Here is a 12,739-nt window from a genome sequence, read left to right on the forward strand (position 1 = left end):
ACACACTCCCATCAGACAGCTGAGAGAGAGAGACACACTCCCATGAGAGAGAGAGAGAGAGAGAGAGAGAGAGAGAGAGAGACAAGCATCTATTGTGATTTTGGGATCGATCGTCCCCAGAGTGTGTTTGGGAAATAGGCTGTTTCTTTCTCAACAAGCTGACCAATAGGATAGGTCAACTTGTCTACTATGTGAGGACGGGTCGGATAGTAGATTGATACAGACTAGTGATTTCGCTGTTCGTTACTCATCTTGTTGGCGGAGGAAAAGTAAATGTGGACAGAATTTTATGACTTTCGGGTGCTTCTCTGTCTGTCTGTCTCTATCTGTCTGTCTCTCCTCCCAGCAGGCCCAGTCCTCTCTGTTGGATCTGATGGATGTACCAGAGGGGGATTCGTCCGACCCCTGGGGGGCGGGAGGAGCTGCCGCCCCACCAGATCCCTGGCAGGCCTACGGTACACACACACACACACACCGTGTCTGAATACCCATACCTGTGCTCTAAATAGCAGGTCATGTGAAAATATAACGTTTTATAGCATGTGACATGTAGATAGATAGTGGAGGGCTTTAAATACCAGGATGTAATACTCAGTTTGGGGGTTTTTCATCTAATCAGGAAGAGAATCGTCTTTTTGTTATCAACATGTGTTTGACGAACAGCATGATAATCCAGATTAGGGGACGAGCTGTTCCCATAATTTAACAAACAGCATGATAATCCAGATTAGGGGACGAGCTGTTCCCATAATTTAACAAACAGCATGATAATCCAGATTAGGGGACGAGCTGTTCCCATAATTTAACAAACAGCATGATAATCCAGATTAGGGGACGAGCTGTTCCTGTAATTTAACAAACAGCATGATAATCCAGATTAGGGGACGAGCTGTTCCCGTAATTTAACCAACGGCATGATAATCCAGATTAAGGGACGAGCTGTTCCCGTGATTTAACAAACAGCATGATAATCCAGATTAGGGGACGAGCTGTTCCTGTAATTTAACAAACAGCATGATAATCCAGTATAGGGGACGAGCTGTTCCCATAATTTAACAAACAGCATGATAATCCAGATTAGGGGACGAGCTGTTCCCATAATTTAACAAACAGCATGATAATCCAGATTAGGGAACGAGCTGTTCCCATAATTTAACAAACAGCATGATAATCCAGATTAAGGGACGAGCTGTTCCCGTGATTTAACAAACAGCATGATAATCCAGATTAGGGGACGAGCTGTTCCCATAATTTAACAAACAGCATGATAATCCAGATTAGGGGACGAGCTGTTCCCGTAATTTAACAAACAGCATGATAATCCAGATTAGGGGACGAGCTGTTCCCGTAATTTAACAAACAGCATGATAATCCAGATTAGGGAACGAGCTGTTCCCGTAATTTAACAAACAGCATGATAATCCAGATTAGGGGACGAGCTGTTCCCATAATTTAACAAACAGCATGATAATCCAGATTAGGGGACGAGCTGTTCCCATAATTTAACAAACAGCATGATAATCCAGATTAGGGGACGAGCTGTTCCCATAATTTAACAAACGGCATGATAATCCAGATTAGGGGACGAGCTGTTCCCGTAATTTAACAAACCGCATGATAATCCAGATTAGGGGACGAGCTGTTCCCGTAATTTAACAAACGGCATGATAATCCAGATTAGGGGACGAGCTGTTCCCGTGATTTAACAAACCGCATGATAATCCAGATTAGGGGACGAGCTGTTCCCGTAATTTAACAAACGGCATGATAATCCAGATTAGGGGACGAGCTGTTCCCGTAATTTAACAAACGGCATGATAATCCAGATTAGGGAACGAGCTGTTCCCATAATTTAACAAACGGCATGATAATCCAGATTAGGGGACGAGCTGTTCCCATAATTTAACAAACGGCATGATAATCCAGATTAGGGGACGAGCTGTTCCCATAATTTAACAAACGGCATGATAATCCAGATTAGGGGACGAGCTGTTCCCATAATTTAACAAACGGCATGATTATCCAGATTAGGGGACGAGCTGTTCCCATAATTTAACAAACGGCGGGAATCGATGCAAGTGGTCATTTAGATGACTCGTTCATGGAGGAGGAGGATGTTGAGATTGTTACTTCCTGTATTCAGAGTTTTACTGAACACTGCATTCAAAATGGTATGCAGAATGATTAGTACACAGTATGTTGTTTTAGGAAGTAGTAAATATATGCTGCTAAATATATCTACTGACCTGATATATCTACTGGGAGAGACTGGCCCTGATATATCTACTGACCTGATATATCTACTGGGAGAGAGAGACTGGCCCTGATATATCTACTGGGAGAGAGAGACTGGCCCTGATATATCTACTGGGAGAGAGAGCTGGCCCTGATATATCTACTGGGAGAGAGAGACTGGCCCTGATATATCTACTGGGAGAGAGAGACTGGCCCTGATATATCTACTGGGAGAGAGAGACTGGCCCTGATATATCTACTGGGAGAGAGAGACTGGCCCTGATATATCTACTGGGAGAGAGAGACTGGCCCTGATATGAAAACGACGCAACAGGCAATCAGACAGACAGAAGGAATGACTTGTCTACTGAACTGGGTTAAACTCGCGTTGTGTCTGTGTGTCCAGGTGCAGCCCCAAAACCAGTGGCTCCGGTCGACCCCTGGGGCCCACCGTCCTCCTCTGTTGCCCCCATGAAGAGCAGTGATCCCTGGGGAACCAACGCTGCTCCTGACCCCTGGGGTTCTGGAGGAACACGACCCAATGCCACCTACTCAGGTACGCCTCAACGCCAGGGTTTAGTTAGCCGGTAGTAGCCGGGTCCTACGCCTCAACACCAGGGTTTAGTTAGCCGGTAGTAGCTGGCCCCTACACCTCAACACCAGGGTTTAGTTAGCCGGTAGTAGCTGGCCCCTACACCTCAACACCAGGGTTTAGTTAGCCGGTAGTAGCTGGCCCCTACACCTCAACACCAGGGTTTAGTTAGCCGGTAGTAGCTGGCCTCAACACCAGGGTTTAGTTAGCCGGTAGTAGCTAGCCTCAACACCAGGGTTTAGTTAGCCGGTAGTAGCTAGCCTCAACACCAGGGTTTAGTTAGCCGGTAGTAGCTAGCCTCAACACCAGGTTTTAGTTAGCCGGTAGTAGCTAGCCTCAACACCAGGGTTTAGTTAGCCGGTAGTAGCTGGCCTCAACACCAGGGTTTAGTTAGCCGGTAGTAGCTAGCCTCAACACCAGGGTTTAGTTAGCCGGTAGTAGCTAGCCTCAACACCAGGTTTTAGTTAGCCGGTAGTAGCTAGCCTCAACACCAGGGTTTAGTTAGCCGGTAGTAGCTGGCCTCAACACCAGGGTTTAGTTAGCCGGTAGTAGCTAGCCTCAACACCAGGTTTTAGTTAGCCGGTAGTAGCTAGCCTCAACACCAGGGTTTAGTTAGCCGGTAGTAGCTGGCCTCAACACCAGGGTTTAGTTAGCCGGTAGTAGCTAGCCTCAACACCAGGGTTTAGTTAGCCGGTAGTAGCTAGCCTCAACACCAGGTTTTAGTTAGCCGGTAGTAGCTAGCCTCAACACCAGGGTTTAGTTAGCCGGTAGTAGCTGGCCTCAACACCAGGGTTTAGTTAGCCGGTAGTAGCTGGCCCCTACACCTCAACACCAGGGTTTAGTTAGCCGGTAGTAGCTGGCCCCTACACCTCAACACCAGGGTTTAGTTAGCCGGTAGTAGCTGGCCCCTACACCTCAACACCAGGGTTTAGTTAGCCGGTAGTAGCTGGCCCCTACGCCTCAACACCAGGGTTTAGTTAGCCGGTAGTAGCTGGCCCCTACACCTCAACACCAGGGTTTAGTTAGCCGGTAGTAGCTGGCCTCAACACCAGGGTTTAGTTAGCCGGTAGTAGCTGGCCCCTACACCTCAACACCAGGGTTTAGTTAGCCGGTAGTAGCTGGCCCCTACGCCTCAACACCAGGGTTTAGTTAGCCGGTAGTAGCTGGCCCTTACGCCTCAACACCAGGGTTTAGTTAGCCGGTAGTAGCTGGCCCCTACGCCTCAACACCAGGGTTTAGTTAGCCGGTAGTAGCTGGCCCCTACACCTCAACACCAGGGTTTAGTTAGCCGGTAGTAGCTGGCCCCTACGCCTCAACACCAGGGTTTAGTTAGCCGGTAGTAGCTGGCCCCTACACCTCAACACCAGGGTTTAGTTAGCCGGTAGTAGCTGGCCCCTACACCTCAACACCAGGGTTTAGTTAGCCGGTAGTAGCTGGGTCCTACACCTCAACACCAGGGTTTAGTTAGCCGGTAGTAGCTGGCCGCTACACCTCAACACCAGGGTTTAGTTAGCCGGTAGTAGCTGGCCCCTACGCCTCAACACCAGGGTTTAGTTAGCCGGTAGTAGCTGGCCTCAACACCAGGGTTTAGTTAGCCGGTAGTAGCTGGCCCCTACACCTCAACACCAGGGTTTAGTTAGCCGGTAGTAGCTGGCCTCAACACCTCAACACCAGGGTTTAGTTAGCCGGTAGTAGCTGGCCCCTACACCTCAACACCAGGGTTTAGTTAGCCGGTAGTAGCTAGCCCCTACACCTCAACACCAGGGTTTAGTTAGCCGGTAGTAGCTGGCCCCTACACCTCAACACCAGGGTTTAGTTAGCTGGCCCCTACACCTCAACACCAGGGTTTAGTTCAGGGGGGTCTGGTTATTGGTTATTGGATAACTTCTTGTTAATCCAGCCGCTGTGTCGGATTTCAAAAAGGCTTCACGGCGAAAGCAAACCTTGCAATTATCTGAGGACAGTGCCCCGAATACAAACGCATGAAAAACATATTTCAACCAGGCAGGTGCGACACGAAAGTCAGAAATAGCAATTTAGAAAATGCCTTACCTTTGGTGATCTTCTGTTGGCACTCCAAAAGGTCCCAGATACGTCACAAATGGTCCTTTTGTTCGATAATGTCCTTCTTTATATCTATAAAAACTCAGTTTAGCTGCCGCGCTTCAGTCAATAATCCACCCAGTTTCCCTCCATCAAAATACATACAAAATGAATCCCAAATGTTACTAATAAACTTTTCCAAACATGTCAAACAACGTTTTTAATCAAACCTTAGGTACCCTAATACGTAAATAAACGATAAAATTTAAGACGGAGAATCGTTATTGTTTTTACCGGAGAAAAACACCAAAGAACGCGCTTGGAAAAACTACAATTTCTGTCTCATTTTTCCAAAAACCAGCCTGAAACTCTAAGACTGACATCTAGTGGAAGCCCTAGGAACTGCAATCTGGGAGGACTTGGCCTTATAATAAAAGTGATAGCCATTGAATATAGGGGTAGGTTGATTATTTTTTTATTTATTTTTTTATATTTTTGGGGGGATGGTTTGTCCTTGGGGTTTCGCCTGCCATATCAGTTCTGTTATACTCACAGACATTATTTTAACAGTTTAGAAACGTTAGTGTTTTCTATCCAAATCTACCAATTATATGCATATCCTAGCTTTTGGGCCTGAGTAGCAGGCAGCTTACTTTGGGCACGCTTTTCATCCGGACCTCAAAATACTGCCCCTTACCCTAGACAGGTTAGATTCACACACGACACTAGATATAACAGACTGACCCTAGCCCCCAGACACATAAACTACTGCAGCATAAATACTGGAGGCTGAGACAGGAGTCTCTGTCTGTCTGTAATCCTCCTTAACTGTGGAGACAGCCAGAGGTAACCTGTCTCTCTCTCTGTAACCCTCCTTAACCGTGGAGACAGCCAGAGGTAACCTGTCTCTCTCTCTGTAACCCTCCTTAACCGTGGAGACAGCCAGAGGTAACCTGTCTCTCTCTGTAACCCTCCTTAACCGTGGAGACAGCCAGAGGTAACCTGTCTCTCTCTCTGTAACCCTCCTTAACCGTGGAGACAGCCAGAGGTAACCTGTCTCTCTCTCTGTAACCCTCCTTAACCGTGGAGACAGCCAGAGGTAACCTGTCTCTCTCTCTGTAACCCTCCTTAACCGTGGAGACAGCCAGAGGTAACCTGTCTCTCTCTCTGTAACCCTCCTTAACCGTGGAGACAGCCAGAGGTAACCTGTCTCTCTGTAATCCTCCAGGTGATGGTCGGGGTCTCTCCTCCCTGACTAGCGGTACCGAGGACCTGTTTGACCCTCTCCCCAGCAGGAAGACCCCAGAGTCCTTCCTGGGTCCTAATGCAGCATTGGTCAACCTGGACTCACTGGTCACCAAGCCTCCTCAGCCTGCTCCTGTAGTCAACCCCTTCCTCGCTGCCGCAGGTACCGACCACCGTACCGAACACCCAGTACTGGACAGATGGTACATCAGGGTTCCCCAAAACTCAGTCCTGGGGGAACCCCAAGGGGAACACGGTTTGGGGTTTTGGGCCCCTGACCACTACACAGCTGATTCAACTGATCAAAGCTTGATGATGATGATGATGAGTTTTTATTTAAATCAGGTGTGTCGTGGTAGGAAACCAAAAACCCAAACCGTGTTCCCCTTGGGGGTTCCCCCCCAGGACTGAGTTTGGGAAACTTCTGTGGTACACACACACACACACACACACACACACACACACACACACACACACACACACACACACACACACACACACACAATACAGAGACAGATGTTGAAACTTGTTGAGTTTGAATACAATCTCTCTCTCTCAATTTAAGGGTCTTTATTGTCATGGAAAACATGTGTTAACGTTGCCAAAGCAAGTGAAGTAGATAATAAACAGTAAACATTTACACTCAAAGAAGAATAAATACATTTAAAATACCATTGTCTATATACAGTGTTTTGCAAATAGTTAAAGTACAAAATGGAAGATAAATCAACATAAATATGGGTTGTATTTACAAAGGTGTTTGTTCTTCACTGGTTGCCCTTTTCTTGTGGCAACAGGTCACACATCTTGCTGCTGTGATGGCACACTGTGGTATTTCACCCAGTAGATATGAGAGTTTATCAAAATCGGGTTTGTTTTCGAGTTATTTGTGGATCTGTGTAATCTGAGGGAAATATGTGTCTCTAATATGGTCATACATTTGGCAGGAGGTTTAGGAAGTGCAGCTCAGTTTCCACCTCATTTTGTGGGCAGTGTTGCACATAGCCTGTCTTCTCTTGAGAGCCAGGTCTGCCTACGGACGACCTTTCTCAATAGCAAGGCTATGCTCACTGAGTCAATCTCTCTGGTGTTTTGCTGATGTCTTCTCTCTGTTCTGTTTGTCTCTTCCTGTGATTTCCTTAGTCCCTGTAGCCGCCCCCAGGCCAACCCGTTCCAGATGGGCCAGCCTAACCCCCTACCTTAAACCAGATGAGGATCAGCCCTATGCCAGGCCTGAGTCTGGGAGGTGGTGCAGGGTTTAGCAGCTTGTCCTCCATGGCAGACCCTCTGCCCCTCTCCTCCTTGCCACCACCCCAGCCCCTGGGGATGGTCCCCCTGACGGGCCACATGGTCCCCGGGATTGGAGGGATGGGGGGTATCCCAACCTCTGTGTCTATGTCCCAGCCCCTGTTCAGTTCAGCTCTGCCCCCCACAGCGGGCACACATCCTCCTGGGACCACCAACCCCTTCCTGTTGTGAGGGAACACCTCGACAACACCCCTGGAATCCTCTCCTCAGTCTTTCCACCTCGCCGTTTCCTCTCTTCCCGTTTCCTCTCCTCTCTCTCTTCCCGTTTCCTCTCCTCTCTCTCTTCCCGTTTCCTCTCCTCTCTCTCTTCCCGTTTCCTCTCCTCTCTCTCTTCCCGTTTCCTCTCCTCTCTCTCTTCCCGTTTCCTCTCTCTCTTCCCGTTTCCTCTCTCTCTCTCTCTTCCCCGCTCCTCTCTCTCTCTTCCCCGCTCCTCTCTCTCTCTTCCCCGCTCCTCTCTCTCTCTTCCCTCTCTCTCTCTCTCTTCCCCTCCTCTCTCTCTCTTCCTCTCTCTCTCTCTTCCCGCTCCTCTCTCTCTCTCCTCTCTCTCTCTCTCTTCCCCGCTCCTCTCTCTTCCCTCTCTCTCTCTCTCTTCCCCGCTCCTCTCTCTTCCGCTCTCTCTCTCTCTCTTCCCCTCTCCTCTCTCTCTCTCTTCCCCTCTCCTCTCTCTCTCTCTTCCCCTCTCCTCTCTCTCTCTCTTCCCCGCTCCTCTCTCTCTCTCTCTTCCCGCTCCTCTCTCTCTCTCTCTTCCCCGCTCCTCTCTCTCTCTCTCTTCCCCGCTCCTCTCTCTCTCTCTCTTCCCCGCTCCTCTCTCTCTCTCTTCCCCGCTCCTCTCTCTCTCTCTCTCTTCCCGCTCTCTCTCTCTCTCTCTCTTCCCCCTCTCCTCTCTCAGCTCAGAGACTGTGTCCTGTAGACAGTATTCCTGGCTGTTCTGACTGTTTTTTTAAAGCTCGTCTCTGATCACAGAGTGAATCTAACTAAACTTCTACAGCCCCGGTGAGGGGTGTGTGTGTGTACTAAGCAGGGATTTTGCACATGCTCATTTAGCTGTGACTGTTGCTTCACCGTTAGTCCTTAGCTGGAGACGACTCCACTGTCCGGTACACTGTGTCCCTCCTCCCGTTACCGGCCACAACTTCTGAGGTCACTGCTTAGGACCCTGACCTATGACCCTGACACACAGCAACCCCGAGGTCAACGTGTATATGAACTTTAACCCCTGAGGTCAATATGTACATGAACTTTAACCCCTGAGGTCAGCGTGTATATATGAACTGGTGACCGGAGTGGATCAACTTTCTCAGAAAGAGGGAGAGACGGTGTTTATTTGGGAGTGAAAGACACAAGGGATTTGGTTTCTGTTGACATCTGTTATTGTACAACTGTCTGGAGTTCATTAGGGCCCCCCTGTCTGGAGTTCATTAGGGCCCCCCCCTGTCTGGAGTTCATTAGGGCCCCCCCCTGTCTGGAGTTCATTAGGGCCCCCCCCGGCTGGAGTTCATCAGGCCCCCCCGGCTGGAGTTCATCAGGGCCCCCCCTGTCTGGAGTTCATTAGGCCCCCCCCGGCTGGAGTTCATTAGGGCCCCCCTGTCTGGAGTTCATCAGGGCCCCCCCCCCCTGTCTGGGGGTCGACGGAATAACGAGGAGGTTGAACCTTTCTGTCTATCTAGCATCAGATCCCTTAACCTAGTTAACATCTGATTCCAGGACTGTGGTTAACGGGGGGTCTAACCTCCACTATGTAGAGACAGGAGTTAACATCTGATTCCAGGACTGTGGTTAACGGGGGTCTAACCTCCACTATGTAGACAGGAGTTAACATCTGATTCCAGGACTGTGGTTAACGGGGGTCTAACCTCCACTATGTAGACAGGAGTTAACATCTGATTCCAGGACTGTGGTTAACGGGGGGTCCTAACCTCCACTATGTAGAGACAGGAGTTAACATCTCATTCCAGGACTGTGGTTAACGGGGGTCCCTAACCTCCACTATGTAGAGACAGGAGTTAACATCTGATTCCAGGACTGTGGTTAACGGGGGTCTAACCTCCACTATGTAGAGACAGGAGTTAACATCTGATTCCAGGACTGTGGTTAACGGGGGGTCCCTAACCTCCACTATGTAGAGACGGGAGTTAACATCTGATTCCAGGACTGTGGTTAACGGGGGTCCTAACCTCCACTATGTAGAGACAGGAGTTAAGATCTGATTCCAGGACTGTGGTTAACGGGGGTCTAACCTCCACTATGTAGAGACGGGAGTTAACATCTGATTCCAGGACTGTGGTTAACGGGGGGTCCCTAACCTCCACTATGTAGAGACAGGAGTTAACATCTGATTCCAGGACTGTGGTTAACGGGGGTCCTAACCTCCACTATGTAGAGACAGGAGTTAACATCTGATTCCAGGACTGTGGTTAACGGGGGTCTAACCTCCACTATGTAGACAGGAGTTAACATCTGATTCCAGGACTGTGGTTAACGGGGGGTCTAACCTCCACTATGTAGACAGGAGTTAACATCTGATTCCAGGACTGTGGTTAACGGGGGTCCCTAACCTCCACTATGTAGACAGGAGTTAACATCTGATTCCAGGACTGTGGTTAACGGGGGTCCCTAACCTCCACTATGTAGAGACGGGAGTTAACATCTGATTCCAGGACTGTGGTTAACGGGGGGTCCCTAACCTCCACTATGTAGACAGGAGTTAACATCTGATTCCAGGACTGTGGTTAACAGGGGGTCCCTAACCTCCACTATGTAGAGACAGGAGTTAACATCTGATTCCAGGACTGTGGTTAACAGGGGGTCCCTAACCTCCACTATGTAGAGACAGGAGTTAACATCTGATTCCAGGACTGTGGTTAACAGGGGGTCCCCTAACCTCCACTATGTAGAGACAGGAGTTAACATCTGATTCCAGGACTGTGGTTAACGGGGGTCCTAACCTCCACTATGTAGAGACAGGAGTTAACATCTGATTCCAGGACTGTGGTTAACGGGGGTCCCTAACCTCCACTATGTAGAGACAGGAGTTAACATCTGATTCCAGGACTGTGGTTAACAGGGGGTCCCCTAACCTCCACTATGTAGAGACAGGAGTTAACATCTGATTCCAGGACTGTGGTTAACGGGGGTCCTAACCTCCACTATGTAGAGACAGGAGTTAACATCTGATTCCAGGACTGTGGTTAACAGGGGGTCCTAACCTCCACTATGTAGAGACAGGAGTTAACATCTGATTCCAGGACTGTGGTTAACGGGGGGTCCTAACCTCCACTATGTAGAGACAGGAGTTAACATCTGATTCCAGGACTGTGGTTAACGGGGGTCTAACCTCCACTATGTAGAGACAGGAGTTAACATCTGATTCCAGGACTGTGGTTAACGGGGGATAAATGTTAGGTCTTTAATGTCACTGTCGTAATTATCTTTTCTATTGTTATTACTACACTCTAATCACTGTTCATATCAGCTGTCTGTCACTACACAGCCTGTCTGTCGTTGACCTGTCCTAGACTGTCTGTCTGGAACGGACCTGTCCTAGACTACACAACCTGTCTGTCTGTCTGTAACGGACCTGTCCTAGACTACACAACCTGTCTGTCTGTCTGTCTGGAACTGACCTGTCCTAGACTACACAACCTGTCTGTCTGTCTGTCTGGAACTGACCTGTCCTAGACTACACAACCTGTCTGTCTGTCTGTCTGTCTGTGACTGACCTGTCCTAGACTACACAACCTGTCTGTCTGTCTGTCTGTCTGTGACTGACCTGTCCTAGACTACACAACCTGTCTGTCTGTCTGTCTGTCTGTAACGGACCTGTCCTAGACTACACAACCTGTCTGTCTGTCTGTCTGTAACGGACCTGTCCTAGACTACACAACCTGTCTGTCTGTCTGTAACGGACCTGTCCTAGACTACACAACCTGTCTGTCTGTAACGGACCTGTCCTAGACTACACAACCTGTCTGTCTGTCTGGAACTGACCTGTCCTAGACTACACAACCTGTCTGTCTGTCTGGAACTGACCTGTCCTAGACTACACAACCTGTCTGTCTGTCTGTCTGTAACGGACCTGTCCTAGACTACACAACCTGTCTGTAACGGACCTGTCCTAGTCTACACAACCTGTCTGTCTGTAACGGACCTGTCCTAGACTACACAACCTGTCTGTCTGTCTGGAACTGACCTGTCCTAGACTACACAACCTGTCTGTCTGTCTGGAACTGACCTGTCCTAGACTACACAACCTGTCTGTCTGTCTGTAACTGACCTGTCCTAGACTACACAACCTGTCTGTCTGTAACGGACCTGTCCTAGACTACACAACCTGTCTGTCTGTCTGGAACTGACCTGTCCTAGACTACACAACCTGTCTCTGTCTGTCTGTAACGGACCTGTCCTAGACTACACAACCTGTCTGTCTGTAACGGACCTGTCCTAGACTACACAACCTGTCTGTCTGTCTGGAACTGACCTGTCCTAGACTACACAACCTGTCTGTCTGTCTGGAACTGACCTGTCCTAGACTACACAACCTGTCTGTCTGTAACTGATCTGTCCTAGACTACACAACCTGTCTGTCTGTAACGGACCTGTCCTAGACTACACAACCTGTCTGTCTGTCTGGAACTGACCTGTCCTAGACTACACAACCTGTCTGTCTGTCTGTAACGGACCTGTCCTAGACTACACAACCTGTCTGTCTGTAACGGACCTGTCCTAGACTACACAACCTGTCTGTCTGTCTGGAACTGACCTGTCCTAGACTACACAACCTGTCTGTCTGTCTGGAACTGACCTGTCCTAGACTACACAACCTGTCTGTCTGTAACTGACCTGTCCTAGACTACACAACCTGTCTGTCTGTAACGGACCTGTCCTAGACTACACAACCTGTCTGTCTGTCTGGAACTGACCTGTCCTAGACTACACAACCTGTCTGTCTGTCTGTAACTGACCTGTCCTAGACAGGCCACCGTTGGGACACTTTACTAACCAACAGGGACGGCAGGACACCTGACAGACAAACTGTTGTTGTTTACTAACTTGTCTTATTGACTGTTAAATGGAAATTCATTTTAACGCCTTTCTGTGTTTCTGGACCGTTTTATAAGCTAAACCATGTAGACTGGACCAGCAGACTGTTACCCTGTAGACTGGACCACCAGACTGTTACCCTGTAGACTGGACCACCAGACTGTTACCCTGTAGACTGGACCAGCAGACTGTTACCCTGTAGACTGGACCACCAGACTGTTACCCTGTAGACTGGACCACCAGACTGTTACCCTGTAGACTGGACCACCAGACTGT

The 12,739-nt window shown here is 48.9% G+C and overlaps 1 protein-coding gene and 1 long non-coding RNA gene across 2 annotated transcripts in view; one reads left to right on the forward strand and one right to left on the reverse strand.

Moving 5' to 3' along the window:
• The window catches only part of epn2 (epsin 2), a 38,725-nt gene extending 31,131 nt beyond the window's left edge, over positions 1–7,594 (forward strand). Inside the window, exons 7-11 of the mRNA XM_045712890.1 lie at positions 347–455; positions 2,642–2,791; positions 6,099–6,278; positions 7,259–7,371; positions 7,433–7,594. Coding sequence (XP_045568846.1) covers positions 347–455; positions 2,642–2,791; positions 6,099–6,278; positions 7,259–7,371; positions 7,433–7,594 — 714 coding nt within the window. The remainder of the gene's footprint in view (positions 1–346; positions 456–2,641; positions 2,792–6,098; positions 6,279–7,258; positions 7,372–7,432) is intronic.
• A 3,263-nt stretch (positions 7,595–10,857) lies between these two features.
• LOC123734143 (uncharacterized) lies at positions 10,858–12,314 on the reverse strand. The gene is made up of 2 exons (XR_006764448.1): positions 12,282–12,314; positions 10,858–11,019 (listed from the first exon to the last, which is right to left on the reverse strand). It is a non-coding gene; the product is annotated as an uncharacterized lncRNA (long non-coding RNA).
• Positions 12,315–12,739: the final 425 nt, after the last annotated feature.

Source organism: Salmo salar, unplaced genomic scaffold (assembly GCF_905237065.1).
Source record: "Salmo salar unplaced genomic scaffold, Ssal_v3.1, whole genome shotgun sequence".
NCBI classification, from domain to species: Eukaryota; Metazoa; Chordata; class Actinopteri; order Salmoniformes; family Salmonidae; genus Salmo; species Salmo salar.